At 42.9% G+C, this 18,888-nt stretch overlaps 1 protein-coding gene across 9 annotated transcripts; it reads right to left on the bottom strand.

The window, feature by feature from the left end:
- Window positions 1-4,365: 4,365 nt before the first annotated feature.
- ROPN1B (rhophilin associated tail protein 1B) lies at window positions 4,366-18,798 on the bottom strand. Of its 9 annotated transcripts, none has more exons than XM_054480761.2 (7): window positions 18,501-18,774; window positions 18,310-18,379; window positions 15,773-15,900; window positions 12,249-12,366; window positions 10,761-10,922; window positions 5,380-5,555; window positions 4,366-4,572 (listed from the first exon to the last, which is right to left on the bottom strand). In XM_054480761.2, exons 3-7 carry the CDS (start codon window positions 15,886-15,888, stop codon window positions 4,506-4,508), a joined length of 639 nt encoding a protein of 212 aa, XP_054336736.1. In that variant the 5' UTR covers window positions 15,889-15,900; window positions 18,310-18,379; window positions 18,501-18,774; the 3' UTR covers window positions 4,366-4,505. The 9 variants fall into 9 exon arrangements, with proteins under 9 accessions (XP_054336736.1, XP_054336735.1, XP_054336734.1 ...); XM_054480760.2 differs by having other exon boundaries at window positions 17,725-18,379; window positions 18,501-18,749; XM_054480759.2 differs by lacking the exon at window positions 18,310-18,379 and having other exon boundaries at window positions 18,501-18,795.
- Between the last annotated feature and the right edge of the window lie 90 nt (window positions 18,799-18,888).

Genomic DNA, 18,888 nt, shown 5'->3' with positions numbered 1-18,888 from the left:
AATTGGAAAGTAAGGCCGGGGGAGGTATTTGTTGACCCTGTTTTCTGGGTTTTGTATCTTGGCACATGGTGGGAGAGATCCACATTTAGGAAGGAAGCTTATGAACTCATTTCTCTCCAACATTTTATTATGAAAAAAATGAAAACCAGGAAAGTCATTTTTGGATTTGTTAAATTAGGGAGTACTTTGGCATCATCCAAGAAAAGATGTCAAGTTAGCTACTGGATAGTTGAGTCTGGAGCTTGGCAAAGACGGGTGGGCTGCAAATACACCTTTCTGAGTTGCCTGTGGCTTCTGAACTTGCTCTCAAATTACTTCCTCAAGAAAGCCTCTCTATCCTGCCCCTGCAAACTAGCTGTGTGCTCCATGCTGCTATGTAGTAGCATCGTTTCTCACAATTATAAACTTGTGTTTAGTTATGTAATGTCTGTCTTCCTAAGTAGAATTTAATCTCTATGAAAGCAGGGATCTCACCTTGTTCAAAGGAGTATCCCCAGTGCCTAGCACAATCCCTTGCACTTGTAGGAATTTCTTAATTGTTTGTTGAATAAACCAATGAATCAACCATTGTTTGGACTGCTTTGGTGCATTGGGGCTGACAGCTACTTGAATGTCCGAGGCTCAGGATTATCCAGGACTAGCCCTTTGAGCTTGGTCCGGAGGTTTAGTCCCTCTAGTATCATGGATACACAACTCTGCTTGTCTATCCAGTCTTTCATAATTCAGCACATTGGACCAGTGACTTTGCCAATTGGCTCACCTCTGAAGTGTGGAAGTCTCTGTTCAGGTTTGACCATGTTCCAGTTTATAGGAAATGACCAAAGTTGAAAGTGTATGAGGATCTAAACTAAAAACACAGATTTATGGCCAGGATCTAAGATTCAAAAAGTAAGAGGCTATGGATAAAAAGTCACATGTTGGGAGCGTGAGCTCAGTTCTGCTTGGAAAGATCTGAGAGACTGTGTTGTTGCCTTTCCTCAAGCCATTTAGTGCTCTCTGGGGCTATTTTGAACCCAAAGGTTCTTGGCCTTTTGAGATAATATACAACTTTGAGAAATTGCTCAAAGCCTTATAATTCTTCAGAAAAATGCTAATGAGCACATTTTGGAGACATAGTTACATATATAATGTTATCAGAGGCACTCAGGAGCCTCTCCAAGGATTTCAGGTTAAGATTCCTATTCTAACCTAATTCAAAACCAGCCTTCCACATTGGGTTGTCCAGCTCCTTCTGTTGCAGGGCCCTGGTGATCCTGGAAGTAGTTGGTTAACTAGGGATGGTAGGTCCCTGATGGAATAGCATCAAGGAGAGGAAGGGCATGGAGCATAGAGAAAATGGAATTGAGCCATAATCTTTGCATTTCCCACTGAAGCTTATGTATCTGCAGTCTTCGCTTTAATCAAAATAGCTTAATTTAGGAAAGAAAGAGCCCAGTTTTTGCTTTATAAAATCCTGATTTTATTGCTTCCTGAAAATTTTTTTAAAGAAGAAATACAAACCATATGTTACAAGGGCCTTCGTTTGACAGCTTAACTGGGGTCATGTTAGGACTCTATAGATACTGCTGATTATGATAGGAAAGCGAGTGAGATGGGTCTAACAAGGATCTGTTGGCAGCAAGAATCAAGGGACCCCCTTTGGAATGGATCCCATCACAAGGAAGAAATGGTTGGGGACAATGTGTCATGTTTGTGGGTCAGTTGTGAATTTTAAATACAGCACAATGACAGTCACTTATTGCCCTGCAGACCCTGAAGACTTCTGCGTGACCCAAAGAGAGAAACATTAATAGTGATTAAAATGTTAAAATTTTGTTTTATTAAAATATCTGTAAGGCAGTGTAGCAGATGCAGGTGGCTTCTTATTGTGAACATCTATGTCTTCCTGGCCGAGAGCCTTTTTTTCTGGAGCAAAAGGAGCAGGCTGAGGCAAGCTGGAAAGGCAGAACATTAATTCCCCTGGAAGAAGCCCTCAGTCGATGACAGGTGGGGATTATCCAGTGATGGATGAAGAGCTTCCTCACCCTTCGATTGGGATGACTCTGAGATGTGTTCTGTGCTGTCTCCCAGAGTTCCCCAGCAGTATTGGGGTACAGGGGTAACTGGCTGGATAACACACCATTTATTAACTTTCTTCCCATCACTATAATATCTTACTTTTCCTATCCCTATTCCCTGTTCCTGGGATCACCTCCTAAATAAACTATTTGCATGTAAATCTCTGTCTCAGGGATTATTTCAGGTCGGGGGTGGGAGGAATCCCATACCTAGACAGGCACTGAGGATATATACAAGGCATCATAGGTTTGGAGTCAGATCTGGATTCAAATTCTTTCTCACCAGTGACATTGAACAACTTAATTTATCTAAGATTGTTTCTTAGAGATAATGACACTGACTTCATGAGGTCATATTGTAAGGAAAAATTTGAGAATGTATAAAGCAGTGTACACAGTGGCTTACACCTGGTAAGTGCTTAATAAATGTTGGGTATTATCATTAATACAGTATTTATAATATTGTTAATACAGCATAGCCCAGGTACAGGGCAAAGCACAAAGCTGTTTTCCATCCTTGGGGTGGCTGCAGAAGCAGGGTGATTTGGCACATGTGCTGTAGATACTGTGTCCCTAGTGAGCAGCTGTGGCACAGCAATATCAATAGCTTAGAGCAGGCATTGCCCCAGTGAGCCAGGGCGGGAGAGGAGGAAGATGGTGCACACCAAGTGGTGGCTCAAAAGGTGAGCAATTGGCAGTGAACAGTGGTATTGCCAGTTGTGCTTAGTCACAGTAAGCACAGATAGCTACAGCACCAATAACTTCACGTCTGTGTCTAGTATACACTTGGGTCGTTGGAATTTCATTGGCCTCACTCTTGAGGGATTATGTTCAAGGCTACCAAGACTAAGTTTCTGATTTCAACCTGTTTTCCTAAATGTACAAAGGACTCCTGCTTTTGTTACATTTATGAACCTAATTTGTTATTTTAAGGTCTTTCAAATTGGAGCTGTCTCTTCTGTCCCCCTTTATTCCCTATTTGCAGACAAGACCATATTTCAGTTCTTTGGACACAGTGGAAGAGAAACTGAGAGACACCAAGAATCTGAGGCAGGTTACAGGATTTCACTCATTCTCTAATCCTGATTAATTACAGTGTCAGGTTTCACCTGTAGTGCTTCAGACTTCTCAAACAGCCTTAGGTTCCAGAGCAGAGAGAAATGAGGGGCCACTCACATGTACACATATGTAACAAACCTGCACGTTGTGCACATGTACCCTAGAACTTAAAGTATAATTTAAAAAATAAAGAAATGCGGGGCCACTTTGGCTAGGAAGGCAGACAGCAGGTAGGATTAGTTGTTGCCCATCCCCTGCAGGTGCAGCCCAGTGCTGTGGGGGAAGAATTTGTTTCAGTCCCTTTTATTGTTTCACTCGAGTCAGAAATCAAGGACCATGGTAACATCCAATCACAATCTCCTCTTACCTTTAGACACTAATAGACAAATTTCTCCTCAATTGATGTAGAGACACATATGCATGTAACAACACAATTTTTGAGCAAAAGCAACTTTTAAGAGGGGATAGTATTACAAATACAAGGGACTGACCCAGCGACCTTGGCACACCTGACATTAAGAACCATAATCACAGCCTGTTAATCTCATCTGTTTCCTTCGAGAAAGGAAAATCTTTAAGACCTTGTCAGAAGGTCTTAGGCTCATATAGGGGATTTTCTCTAGTGGGTTCCATGACATCTGTATATGGTTTCAGAAAAATCCGTTGAATTGACACTTACTGGAATCCTGTTAGTTCTTCTCAAGGCCATTTGCATGAAAGTAATGTATGTTCATGTATTTTCTTATGTTAGACTGTGAGCTCCTTGAAGGCAGAATTCAGATATTATTTGTATCTGCTCAGAAGCCAGCATAGTTCCTGGAATGTTGCCATGTTTAGCAAAAAACAAAACAAAACATTTGCTGTTTGTCTGAAATTCAAATTTAACTGGGTGTCCTGTATTTTTTCTGGCAACCCTATTCCTGGCACATAGCTAACCTCAATAAATATTGATGAGAGGATGAATGAATGACTAGCACAGTACCAACAAATGGAGAAATAAACTGGTAAAAACTTCAATTGACCATATAAAAGACACTCATCTAAATTATGCCTAACAATCACAGAACAACAACACTGTGTCTGGTTAACATACTGCTTTTTAAAATCTGACAGTCTGGCTTTGATTGGAAATGCATTTTCTATCCGTGCTTTGTCACCCACTTTTACTCAGTGTCCACGTGGGAAGAATACTAATCTCCTGGTAATTAAGGTGTTTTGTTCCAACAACTTCACATCTTAATTCCGCACATTTCTGATCTCACATGTTTGTTTGTTTATTAGTGTGTACCAGTTGTACAAGAAACTTGATTTTGGGTGGTATATGGGTTTCAGTCATTCTGAAGTACAGTCATCTCTGTATCTTCCTTTAAAATTGCCAAAATTGTGCTGTTACTCCAGCCAAACCATGGGGTTTTGGGTAAAGTCATTCACCGTGATTAAACCATCAGGACCAATTCTGTTTGGATAAAGGTATATCTGCAGTTAGTTAATTGACAGTTAATCTTAAGAAAGACATTATACAAACAACTCTCATTTCAAATTAATTCTGCTGTTGCTCGTTTTTCTCTTAACTTTGTTTTTCTGAGACAGGGTCTGGCTCCATCATCCAGGCTGGAGTAAGTGATGCAATCTCGGCTCACTGCAACCTCCGCCTCCTGGGCTCAAGCCATTCTCCCAATTAACTGATACAGACACATACCACCACGCCCAGCTAATTTTTGTATTTTTAGTAAAGATGGGGTTTCACCATATTGCCCAGGCTGGTCTTGAACCCCTGAGCTCAAGCCATTCACCCACCCTAGGATTACAGGTGTGAGCCGCCATGACCGGCCCTCTTTTCCTCTTAACTCTTGACTCACTGCTCCTCCTCTCATCCTCCTCTTCCACTTCTGTTTCACTGGTCATAGCTAAGCATGAGTCAGAGTTACTGGAGGAGCTTATAAATACACAGATTCCTGGGCTCCACCCCTACAGTTTATGATTCCATAGGTCTAGGGTGTAGCCTGAGATTCTGCATTTCTAACGTGTTCTCAGATGCTGCTGCCACTACTGCTAGCCTCAGTAGCACTCAAAGAATTATTGTCCTGTATCATTCTTTTCCTTCCTCTTCTCCTTCCCTTTCCCCTTTTGTCTCAGATCCATATTTCATGTCCTCACTTTTCTGTTCCCAGAGCAGTATAATACAATAATCTCACTCTGTCTTGGCCCCATAGATTTGTTTTCCTGGTATTCTTTCACCTCCAATTGGTAAAAGTTAACTTACACTTCCTGTTCAATGTAGTTTAGCATCCTGCTGACGTGCGATGCACAGATCTCCCCATCCACTTCGGCAATATACGTGTAGAGAAACTGGAAGGTGCTGAACGGGATCCGGGGCAACCCACCATTATGGTCACATGATAAGACCTCACACACTATCTTGAGAGTTTTGGTAATAGTCTATAAAAGTTACATAAAATGAGGAGAAAGTTACTCTTCCAGGAAATATTCCTGAGATCCATTTAAATACAAGAAAGAAAACAAAAATATTGCTCTTACAAAATGAAGTGGGAACAATTTAAGATTCTAGAAAGCTTGAAATTTTTACATTCAAATGTCACTAATTCATTCTAAAAAATATTAAGTATTGGGTATCTTTATTTTTCTTTCTTTGTTGGAAGACTACTCAAGGAATTAAATTTATAAATTCCTAAATACTTTAAGATATTTGTTACTTTAGTCCGAATAACCTCACTAAAGGAGGGAAGTTGATTTGCATTCTATATCATTAGAATTATTTCTTATTACCCTCCAATCTTATCTCTAAAGAGCTGAGATAAATGGTCTAGCCTATGTACTCCAGCAAGATACTATATACTCCAGCAAGACACAGTAGAGGAGAAGAAGGTAAGAGAAGGATAATTTCCCCAGGAAAATGGAGTCCCAGGAAGACACTGGAAAAATGGTCTTGAACGTCAAGATAAACCTTCATCTAAAGCATCTGGGTCCATCTAAATAGAATCACCTAGTGCTTTATTTCATATTACATAATACTAACCCTTATATTGCTGGGGAAATATCGGTTGACAATGAGTGCCAGGAATTTTAACAGAAGGGTTACTACAGAAGCAAATCCTCCTTACAATGAAACTTGAACATTAAAGGAGCATGCTCAGAACTCATCTCACGTCTTTAAATAAACCCACCCTTTGAATAAATGTTACAAGCAAAAGAGTTGTGAAATGAAGGTCAACATACAGATCTTGGTGGTTTACTGAAACTGATGATGTACAGATCATCCTGACACACTCTTCCAGGGATCAGTGAAAGATCAGTCCTGAGTGGTGACTTAGGGTGAGTGAAAAAGCAGCTGCTGTGTCTTCCCACATGATTAGTAGAGGAGACTTGTCCTGCCTTAGCAGTTCATGTTTGCTGTTCTCCTCTCATCCTCTCCCAGAACAGAATGATTGCCTAGATGGGACTTCTCTAACTGTGGTGTGTGTTACCCAGGAGCGTAAGTCTATGTCAGGAGGTACTGAGGATGTGAATAAACTCGTCCTTGAGTGATAGTTTTACTTGATGGCAAGTAATTTAAACATAATTTGTAATAATTATTAATTTTAATTGAGTTAATATTTAAAATTTGTTTCTTTACATTTAATAAGCATTGTTATTTTATGAAACAGAATCTTCAATAAACCACACGATGTCAAAAAAAATTGAGTTTGAGGCAGGCCACCTTCCTTTCCTCTCCTCTGCCCCTGGGGGTCCTCTCATGGAAATCGTTGTGAAACACTGCATCTTCTACTCACTTTCACTTAATTCAGAGCAGGTGGGAGGGCAGGCATGGGGCTAACTAGTATATATGAGGCTGTCTGGGAGGATGGTAAGTCATGCATGTGAGATGAGGTCAGTGGGAGAATGCTTTGGGGTAGATTTGCAAGCACACTCTAAACTTTATAATTTCCACCCACAGCTCACCCGTTTCTGTAAAAAAACAAACAAGCAAACAAGAACAACCCTCTGCACCACTAATGCTTTGTTCTGTTGCCCTCTCCCATGGGGTGCTGGTATGGGCTGAATTGTTCCCCCTAAAATTCATATGTCGAAGTCTTAACCCCAGAACTGGAGAATGCAATTGTATTTGAACATATGACCTTTAAAAAGATAAGTTAAAATGAAGTCAGTAGGGTGTCTTTATAAGAAGAGAAGTTAGGACATAGAGAGAGCCACCAGACATGTAGGCACAGAGGGACACAGTTCGAGAAGCTGGCCATTTTTAAGCCAAGGAGAAACATCTCAGAAGAAAGCAATCCTGCTGACAGCTTGTTCCCAGCACTTCTGTCCTCCAGAACTGAGAGACAACAAATTTCTGTTGTTCAAGCCACCAAGTCATGGCAGCCCTAACAAACTAACATAGGGGCTTTCAACTCTAAACATCATCTTTTATTGTTTATTCAAACAATAAACCTTCAAATTCTATTGCCTCGTAAGATTTTAAAATATTTTTAAAGATTTGATAAATGGATGAGTGGATAAATAACTCTTTGTACTAGAGCTATTTGGTAAACTGACATAAATCTAAAGTAAACAGATCTTCATTCTCTTGCACAATATTTTTTTGGGGATCCACTTCACAGAGGTAGTCTTTAAACATCTTGCGAGCTTCATTTTCAAAGTCAGAGGTGAAAGCCTTGAAATGTGAATAATTTGCTTAAAAAAGTCATTCTTTCCAGTGAACATTATTTTCTACATACATGATCTCTTCCTTTTTTAATAATCAATTCAGTGGAACAGGAGGTGGCATAGGCCAGTCCAGAGGAAGGAATGCTGAAGGGAGGAGGAATACAGGTCTGCATGCCATCGCATTGTGAATAATGTGTATTAGACCCAGAGAGCTCAAGATGGAGTAAATGTACCTATTACCTACCAGAGTAAAAACTCCTGTTACTAGACTCTTCTACAAGGAACAAACTGGCTTTTCTAGATGACACAGAGATCCTGTCTTGCCGTTGAATTCGCAAAGGAAAGAGAAATTCTGGGCTTGCCTCTAAGCCCAGAATTAATATGAATTAACTAGGATGCAAGGTCTCCACCAGATGTGACCCCTGACTTAGTCTCAGCTGTAAAAAAAATACCTTAGAATGGGTAATTTATAAACAACAGAAATTTATTGCTCACAGTTTTGGAGTCTGGGAAGTCCAAGACCAAGGTGCCAGCAGATTTGCTCTCTGGTGAGGGCCTGTTCCTCATGAATGATGCCTTCTATGTGTCCTCACTTGGTGGAGGGGGCAGCTTTTATAAGGGCACTAATCCCATTCATGAGGGCTCCACCCTCATGACCTAATCAACTCCCAGAGTCCCTACTTTTAAGGCCATCATCTTGGAAGTTGAGATTTCAATATATGAATTTTGGGAGAGCACAAACATTCACACCGCACCACTGACCAACCCCACATTTAAGATCCCAGAAACAGTCCAGCATGATAGAAATGAATATAAGGGTATTGATTACTGGATTCATAGGGCACCCCTTATTTACAGACTTAACCTCCAGGCTGACTTTACCTCTAGGGGTTCTTTGACATGGGGATGATGAGGAGCAAAGTCAGATGTGTCAAGGCATCTTAGAATTGGAGGAGCTCACTGTTATTCAGAGGTAGGCCTGAGGGTGTCTCAGAGGAAGCAGAGAAGCCTCAGAGGAAGCAGAGAAGTCTCAGAGGAAGCAGAGAAGTGGGGATAGAATCACAGGATGTCAGAGGTAGATGAATCTCATGGAACATTGAATCCCACCTCCTTGTTTTAGAAGGGAAGTAGAAAGATCCAATTCACCTCATGATTTCCCCTCTCTAGTTTGGGAGGCAGGTACATCAGAAGAAACTTAGCATCTACACGGTGGGCTAAGCAGAGGGACGGTTGGAATTTGACTTTCCAAAGTCACTCTTTGTTACTCTGAGGTATGGGGATAAGGGAAGGGCTCAGACACCTCACACACTGGTGAGGGGCTGTGAAGTAGGCCACCAGAGCCAGGGAGCAGATAGCACACCCTGGCAGACTCAAAGAGGCCCTCGACACCATTGAGAACGGAAATGAGCCAGTTGGGGAGGCATCATCAGCCTTTCACCAATCTGGGAGAGACGAAACCAAAAACTTAAGCTGCAAGCAGCTAGCGACCAGACAGACAGGGATTGCCATGGAGACCAGAGATGCCAGAGAAGACTGAGGGATGTGAGAAATGACTGCTCTGTGGTCCTAGAGTCCCCTCTTTCCGTCTACATTCAACTGCCATCTTGGTGAAGACAGCATGGTGAGGAAAAACCTGAGATACTGGAAAATGTACCTTTAGGCTCTTTCAGTTACTGCCTCAGACTAAAATTTCAGGATTGGATTGAATTTATTTATTTTCTTATTTGACCCTTTGTGGGTGGGGTAGACAAAGAAGATCAGAATTAACTACAGATAAAATTTTAAAGGTACATTTTCCCCCAAAACATCTCCAAATGTGGTGTGAAAAAAATCTGTAAGCCTATAAAAATTTAATAAAATATGTTCTTTTTTTATCTTCCCGTTTGTGATTTTCCCCAGTCCTGATTGACAACTCATAGGCCTCTGCTGCTTACTTTCTTTTCCTCCTCAGAGGATAGTGATTTATTCAGTAATAAATGCTATAAAGGACAATGAAGAAAAAAAGCCACAAATGTCCTCTTGTTTACTTCTCTTTAAAGCAATGATAAACATTGTAGGGGAACCTATAGGAAAAGTTGGACTACAATATTTCTGCTAAATTTTCTCAGAAACAAACCTGTCAAATATGCATTCCAAGCATATTTGAGAAGAACAAGATTATGTTTAGATATGCTGAATGATTCAGACTACCTTTTCATACCATTTGGTTTTGGCAGAGGCAATTATTTTCTCAATAATTTTCAAACTTGTATGTATCTCAGGGATTCTTTTTAAAAACCATGTTTTTGATTCATTTTAAGTTATTTTAACAATGTTTAACAATGTAAGTCCACATATAAGATACCCAAGCTTTAGATATCTATACATATAAACTGATTTCAGCATCTTTGGCTTCAAAACCATAAAATTGTTTTTCCAATATCAAACAAGTCAAATTTGGAAAAGGCATAAATCTCTATGAACATCCTGCATCCATGGAGATGTCGTGACTAAATTCAGAAATAGCCTCATCTCTCTTTTCTTTTGCTTTCTTATGTCTGAGTTTTGCATCCAATTCTGTTTATTACATAGTAGTATTCTATAAGATTGTACCCCTTTTAAAAAGTGTCTATTGATATATATTCTAGGTGTCTAGAAGTCTTTTTCTACAGTCGGCTCTTGGTTGTCTCTGGGAATATGAATGGAGGGAGCAGAGTGAAAATAAATCTGAGGGCAATATTCATAAATAATCCAAGAGCTACACTGTAGTCAACTCTCCCCAGAGCCTGACCACAGTGTTTCCCTCTCTCTTCCTCCCAACCCCTGCTACTGCCTGATGAGCACAGAAATGACCTTGCTTTAGAGAGGAGAAGGACAAGATGAGAAGAGGCATGTTTATCATCAGCCCTGGAGAGTTGACCGCGTGTATAGATGCACTGCCCTTCCAGGCCCAGAGAGAGATTTCCCCTTCAGGAACAAAAAAGAGTCAAGGTAACTTACAACTCCCAGAGCGCTGCAAGCAAGGGCTAAAAACTTCAGCCACTCGATCTCCTCCGTGAAGCGACCCACATTCATCACACTATTAAACAGATCTGTTGGGAGATTCACCACTTTCCACATCTGGGCCAGCTCCTCTGCATGGATGATCAGTCTGCCAGCAACCTGCAGGGCAGGGGACAGACACAACACAGAGGATATGGGAGAAGTTGAGACAAAGCCCAGAGAAACACCCTGCCCCCAGGCTAGGTCCACATCTCCCAGCACATGGCAAGGGGCGGGAGGGGGTGTTAGGAAGGTAAAGATGGCTCTGTGTGGCAGTTATCTTTGCAAATCCTAGTGAAGAGCATGCTGAAATATAATTTATTAATTGTTAAACTTTAGGTGTCAGAATTATGCAAAAGATATACATTTATATTACATTTTAATTTCTGGTGATGCTTTCATCTGCTATTGTATTCCTAAATTGTTTTATTCCTTATATGACAGATAGAACAGCCTGAAAACAAAACCAAGGGGTAGAGGGCTTACCTGAGACCACTAATTAGTGGTAAAATTAGAACAAGACATAGGTCTCTTTCTTCCAGATTGCACTGAGTTCTTAGCTCTAGACCTCAAGTGCATCCCTCATGCTTTCCCAGGAATGATATGGGATATGTGGCTGACCCACGGGGATTTGGTCTGGCTGCCTAATGTTGCTTGATCCCAGGTACTTTAGAGCTCTGTCTTGTTCACTGCACAAGGTACTTGGTGGATAAAAGGAGGGAAGGTGACTGGTTGTTGGCCACCAATGCAACAAGAGCACAGATGCCCCTGATGAAGTGCTCCAACACCTTTCCTGACCGTCTGATTCTAGTGAAATGCTAAGCCTCTGGGACCAAGGTAGTTAGCCAAGCCAGTCCTAAATCACCCCAAACCTCTCTGTCCTGGATCATAACGCAGGGTATGGTGGTGCTCAACCATATTTCCTGGGAATTGGCCAAACCACAAACTTTCTCAAGCTGGACCCTCCTCATGCATTCATTCACCAGGCAGCTCCTAGGATGATGTGGCTGTGAAGAGGCTCACAGCCTCTCCCTAAAAGGTAAAAGCTATGTCTGGACCTGGGATAACTGGGGAGCTAAAATATGACCTTCCCCAAACTGTGATTGGCATCATATTATGGTCTTGATCAGTAAGGGAGACACTGTCGAGTGACTGAGGACCTGCACTTTTCTGGAGAGACGAGATGAGCATTGCATTGAGCCCCTGTACATTCTGCCAGCTTCAAGGAAATCTGGGATGACTCCACCAATGACTCAGCCTACAGTCAATTTCAAAATTATTCCCATTTCCCCAAGGGAAGATTTACTTTCAGTCCACGGTTTAGTGTATTTTAGGGTGGTGCTAAGTGGTCAGCTGACTGGCAGGAGAACAGAGGGCTTTTGTCTGTACCCACCCAGCCTCAACACTGTCCCTACATCCCCGTCGATGCTGCAGCAGGGCCCCTACCTGAGAATGCAGGATCTTTAACAGCTCAGGTGTTAGCTCTGCCCAGTTACACAAAGGGACTCGCTCAGACTGCTCTCTCACCGGAGGCATCTCTCCACGGGACAGGGCCTCAAAATAACTACAAGAAAAAAAGTCAGAGAGCAGGAGGAGCATCGTATACACCAGTGGCCTCTGACTGTTCTAGCAATCCTTCCCCCTTCTTCTGAGGGAAGGAGGTAGAGAAAGGAACCTTTCTTAAGTGGCTTCTATGTGTCATTGTGTTTAGTTCACTTACATATGGGAAAAGCCTGAATGTGTTACTCTCCACTTAGGGCATAGAGAATGCTTAGAGAATACAAAGCTTTGTTCTTCTCTAAGGATGAGGAAGAACCAAGACAAGTTTGGGTATGCAATTCCCTGGAGCATATTGGGTTCAGGTTTCTTTTTCAGTCATCTCTGAATGTTTTATACACACAGATATATATTACATATGTATATATAATCTTGGGAAGAGAAGTTGGAAGAGAACTAAAAAGTAATGTACGTAAGAAAGGGGAAGGCAGCACAGGAATGGTGGCTAGGGCCTGTAATCTGGTGACTCCAGAGGCTGAGGCTGGAGGACCACTTGAGCCCAGGAGTTTGAGGCTGCAGTGAACTATAATTGTGCCACTACACTCCAGACTGGGTAACACAGTGAGACCCCCATCTCTGAAGAAACAAAAAAGGAGGGAAGGGGAGGAGATGTTAAGTGTCCTGGGGTGAATCAGGAAGGGTTTCTGGCCGCAGGTAGTGAGGCTTGGGGCTTCAAGAGGGAAGGGAGAGAGGCTTGGCAGGGCAGCCTGCGAGGCTCAGGAGAGAAGAGAAGCCAAAGAAGGTTTGAGACAATCTTAAGCTATATGGTGCCTGTGAAATAAAACTGTTTCTCCATCTTCCCTCAAAATTTTCAGTGAAATCTGCCTGCTCCTCAATGTTTTGTGGAGTGGACTTTGTTTTGGGGCATTGTGGAACAAGTACTGAGTTCTGTTTCAGGATTGGCATAAGATGAAAAGAGGCTGCCTGCAGCAGGGAACGGACATGAGCCGCTGACATGTGGGTCACCAATGCAGCATGGCAGGGTCTGTCTCCGTCAAAAGCCTGGTTATTGACGATCCATGAACCACAAATTTCTGTCCCTCCCTGCTTTTTTCCCTCCATTACTTCCTCCAAATCCAGGTAGTATGAAAATAATATAGAGGGAATTTTGTAAAAGCCCACTTTAGGGTCAAGCCATACAATGATGGGCTAACGATTGCCTGTCTGTGAGCCACATAGCAAGGCAGAGTGAAAGCTACATGGACTAAAGGAGTAACTGCCAGTCACCCCTTGGAGGTCATCAGCAGGAAGGGCAGAAGAAATACATTAAGGCCACCTTTAACAATGTGCATGAGAAATTTCTGCACACAGATCAGTGTTGGGGTGGGTGGGGCATGGGTGCAATATGACAATAGGAGCAGGGTGTGGCCTCAGGCTTTATAATCAGACTTGGGTGGTATAAATGGGACGGACAGAGACACACAGCACCTCATTCCACAGAAGTGCTGCCCAGGTAGAGTAACACTCAGCACCAACATCTCTGGACTTCTTGTGGAATTGGTTAGACAACACGGAAGCAAAGCTGTAATCATGGATTTCGTTCTTTGGGTTATTGAGCTTCATTTGCAAGTGATCAGGTCCATGGTTATACACATATATTGCAAATTTGAGTTGTAACACATGCCTACCAGAGGACAAATAAGCGTATGTCCTGCCAATACCTGGTAAGAGGTTTCTTCGTTGACAACACATATGTAGGGAAATTCTTACTTGCACTGGATTAAATACATATTTTTCTTTGAAATACTTTGTAGAGTTTTATTCTCTAAAATGCTACAGGTTTTAATAAGTCACATACAACCATCTGAGAGGTGCTTTTCATGTCTGGATAGAATGGAGGGGGCTCTTAGGTCATGCCCTCCTTTTTCATTGTGGTTAAACTACAAACTAAGTTTTCATGGATGTCTAAAAAAATTATAGCACGTGTTACAATACAAGAGCAAGCAGGCTACAATAGTGGAATTCCTTCTTCCATAAATGTCAGGGACAATACTAAGCAATGTCATTTTGCTTACTATAAAACAACAGCACAAGAACAATCAAATGGGTTTGAAACTAACGTATAAGATAAAGTCTGTCTATCTGACTATGCCAAAATAAATTAGTCTTATGAAGCTAAAGTTCAATCTTAGAGGCAATATATAAAATTTAGAATGGAAAACTAAACAGAGCTCATTACTAGGCAAAGCAACCCCGATTTATGTTTCTTTTTATGAGCACCACTGGCCTATTTTCCTTCCAATTGTAAAAGCTGCATCCTAATCTAGTCCAGGAGCACAACACTGGCTCAGAGACTCCGAAAGTCCCCTCTTAGATGACATTTTATGTCTTCTCAAAGGTGTCCACACTCTTCCCACCATCTGCGCAGAACACCCACTCACAGCCTCAGGCTGAGGACATCTTCCCTTCCCCAACTCACTGGCTTTCTCTCAATGGCCTCTCTCACTCTCACTTTCCCACTGAAACCCTCCTAAGCAGGGAATCATCAAACAGTAAAAATGCCTGAAAATGGTCCGTGAGGTCTAGTTATCTTCCAACTCCTGTCTCAAGTCCTGGTTCCCCAGTTTCAAGCAGGCAAGTTTGTCCAAGGAGCAATTTCATAGCTGAGAGGTTTTCTGTGCAAAGCTACTTCAATGCAGGCCCGCAGCGATTGTTGTGTAAGCTCCATCTACTGAGCAGCCTCTGGAGGTCTCTCCTGAAAGAAGGCACCCGTGTTTGAGGCACACTGTTTTCAGCCATGCCTGAGGACCCCATCACTCTGCTTGGCCTTTCCCCAGAATGCAGTGTGTACTGTGTGGACATCTTTATGTTGGCAGAGCAAATCGGTTCAGAGAAACACCAAAGAAAATAACAATAATTTCCTCAAAGATACAAAGCCTCTTTGGTTGGGTCCGAGTAAGAGTTTTAACAGCAGGAGAGGAAGTGTCTCCTTAAAGGGGTGAACTAGCTGGACTGGTCCCACCCCAGCCACCCAGGGCTGTCGCTTCCCTCCCCCGGCTGCACTTCTGCCATCTAGTGGTGAGACAGGAGAACGAAGAAAGGCAGATTAAGCTTCGGAGATTCCCAGCCCTTCTTTCCACCGAGAGTGGGAAAAGGAGTGCAGGGAGGAGGTGGGTATGCATAAGCTGGTGTGACGCGGTCATCTAACTTGCTGCTTGCCCCAGGACACGGCCTATTGACCTAGCGTCCTACTGCTCAATCTGGCTCGCTTAGGGGAGGCATCCCATCCTTGCCCAGCTAGATTAGTATTTATGTGTAGATTCTAAAGCATCAAAGCAATGCAAGAGCTAAAACAAAGACGATGCCAGTTAGTCCCGACCCCCTGTCTGCAGCCATGACAACCTTCGCGGTTTTCCAGGACCCTCTCTCCCCGCCCGTCCTCCAAGAGATGAAGGCGAGAAAGGAGCACATACTCGGCCCCCCACTGGATGAGGTCCTGCGGCTGCGCCCGAATGGCGGCTTTGGCAAACTCCTTCAGCATTTTCGGCAGCTCCGGCGGGACGCATGTTGGCTTATCTGTCTGAGCCATTGATTGGTTGACCTATTCTCAGGAGAAAAAATACAAAAGATGAAAACTTGGACTCTAAAGATGAGAGCAATCCTGGACAGGAGGTCACCCAGCCTCTGTTTGACACTCAATTTTGGGGACTCCGCAAGACAAATGCATTCTATTGTTACACAACGGCAAGGTTAGAAAGCCGTTATAACCCCTACTTTTTGTTGTAAATAGTTATATCCTTTACATAAAAATTACACAGTCCTTGTTTATTTAAAAAGGGGAAGTCAACAAAAAATTCCCTAATGATATCACCCCAAAATATTGGATGTCTCCTTCCAGAATTTTTCAGTATAAATATATATGTTTGTAAAATTAAAAAATAAGATTATACAAAACAGCTTATTTACTCAAAAGTATATCATGAACATCTTTGCATGTCATCCAGCTGTTATTAGCTAGGTAAGAATTGTAGCAAAATTTACTCTGAACCCTCTATGAATTAACATTAGGTTATTTCCATATAAAAATAGTCATTAAACAGCCATTTCATGAGCATCTCTCTTTATAGCTGCATGTTTTTTCAACTCTAATTGTCAGGCGGAAAACTTGTACATTTTCTCTCAAAAAGTTCCAGGACAAATTGAAACAAAACATGAAAATCCATAAAGTGTATACAATTCCATCCACAAATAAACAACAGATCAAAAGATTTTTGTCTGCTTTTAGTAGAGAAAGGGACAGACTAGATATGCTAAAACGCTGTCCCTCTTCAAAACACCTAGAGGCAAGACAAATCTCAGTATAAGCCTTTCACATTGCCTTGCTGGGCTTGCAGTGAAGTGAGAGAAATCTTCCAGTGGCAAATCAGGTGAGTAAAGCGGAACCCGCAGTGCTGGGCAAATGAAGAAACTAGGGCTCACCTGGGCAAATGTAGATGGCAGGAACTTGAAGCTTTGAGATAAATGGCCAGGCAGGGTGGGTAGAGACCAAGGATTGGGCTCACAAAAGGCAAATGTCTGGACTAAAGGACTCCCCTTCTGACCTAAACTTGAGACCCGCCCAGGGACTACACCCTCAGCCTGAAAAGTTGTGGCTGAAAATATCCGCCTACAGGCAGGGGTAAGCAACAAAGAAACCTGTCTCCATTGCTGCTTCTAGTCAGGAGAGAAACAGTCCCCCAGGAGTTTGTAGCCACAGACTAGTTCTAAGTTTTCAATTTATACCAACACCAGCATGGCTCGGAAATCCCAAGACAAGAAACTAAAGTGGTCTTAGGTTGGTGGGACTTCATGACCTTTTACTTTATTTATATTCTTTTATTTGGAGGAAAAGGATGATAAAATAATGATTAATTTTAGACTTTGCAAAGTATTAGAAAAGTTTTAACAGTAATATAATCACTAAATCTGTACAGAGGAAAAAAGGAATTTTTTTAAAAACACAAAAAAGCAAACAAAACATGCCTCCCAATGTGAAATGGCAGCCCAATATATACCTGCCAAGTGCTGAAGAATGTAGGTCTTAAAATAGACTATATAGTCTTGTTTCTGGAATCTCTCACTTGGTTTTATCGGTATGGGCTAAACAGGGCTTCCGTTTCATAAATGAAAGTCTCCATTACATGAATGAAAGGCTCCAGGCCAGAATCTCAGAGGGTTTCTATGAGCAGCTTGGAACCAAGCACAGACAACTGCACATCCCTGTTTGGGTTTGGAATTGGAGGTGGTGAGTTTGGGATGTGGTTACTCTTGTTTGGAATGCATTCTCCTCCTCTTAACAAGTTAATTCTTCCTTTGGAGGTCTGCTCAGCCTTCCCTGATTACCCTGTCAGTTCCATTGTACATACCCTTTCAGAGCATCACTTACCTATCGTTGGTATGATTCTTTGAGTAACATGTGCCTCCCCCAGCAAACTCCACGGCAGGACTGGTCAGTTTTTGCTCACCATACCATCCCAATGCCTAGCCCAGTGCCTGGAACTTAGTGTTCAATAGATACTAGTAAAAATGAACGCGTGATAGCAGTCTATGAAGTGCTAGGTATAAAATAATGCGTGATAGGAGCCTACGAAGTGCTAGGTATAAAATAATGTGTGACAGGAGTCTATGAAGTGCTAGGTATAAAATAATGCGTGATAGGAGTCTATGAAGTGCTAGGTATAAAATAATGCGTGATAGGAGTCTATGAAGTGCTAGGTATAAAATAATGCGTGATAGGAGTCTATGAAGTGCTAGGTATAAAATAATGCGTGATAGGAGTCTATGAAGTGCTAGGTATGCCCATTGGTCCACATGACAATTCCCCAAAGGTATTTTTATATCCCTGTTGCTGATGAAAAAGCAGAGGTGTGGCTCCTCCGTGGAGGGCTCTGATTCCAGACTCTTGAGTCTCCCAACCACTGTCCTCCGGGTAAGAAACCGTATAACAGTATTCTGGGTACAAAATACGCACACAAATTGGCCAGAAAGCCTTAATCCCCCACAGTCACATTCTCTTGAAGATCTCCTTGCCTCCCCTTGCCCTGTGAACTAGGAGAGGCTCAGAATCCAGGGGGCGTCCGGCAGTGCTCCTCCCTCAGACCAGCGCAGCCCTCGGGGCGCTCAGAGCCCTGCCCTCCCTCCACTTCCCCTCGGGGTGGCTACCTCAGGCTCGCTCCCAAACCGGCTGTCTGGCTTCAGGCGACACCTGGCGCCTGGCCTCAGGCGAGAGGTGTGGGGAGAGATCCAGTGCTTCCCACCCTTCTTCTCAAGAAGGAGAGCAGTAGAACGTAGGTGGCTGGCGGGGGCCGGGGGGAGAGGCGGGGACAGCAGCGGCCAGGGGTGACAGCAGCGGCGGGGCACGACCGCCGTTAGCGTTAGACGTTAGCGCTCCGCCTTCGCCTGGCAAACCCTGCGCGGGTTCAGCTGCCAGGTCACCCGGGGTAGCGCCAGGCCCGACGTCACAGAGCCGCCCCGCCTCTCCTGAAGCGGCGGGTTCCCAGGGTCCTGCTAGGGCGCTGCTGGGGGAAGCTGAAAGCTGTTTGGGGCTTTG

Source organism: Pongo pygmaeus, chromosome 2 (genome assembly GCF_028885625.2).
Source record: "Pongo pygmaeus isolate AG05252 chromosome 2, NHGRI_mPonPyg2-v2.0_pri, whole genome shotgun sequence".
Classification (NCBI taxonomy): Eukaryota; Metazoa; Chordata; class Mammalia; order Primates; family Hominidae; genus Pongo; species Pongo pygmaeus.
This window is presented reverse-complemented; position numbering and strand designations above follow the sequence as displayed.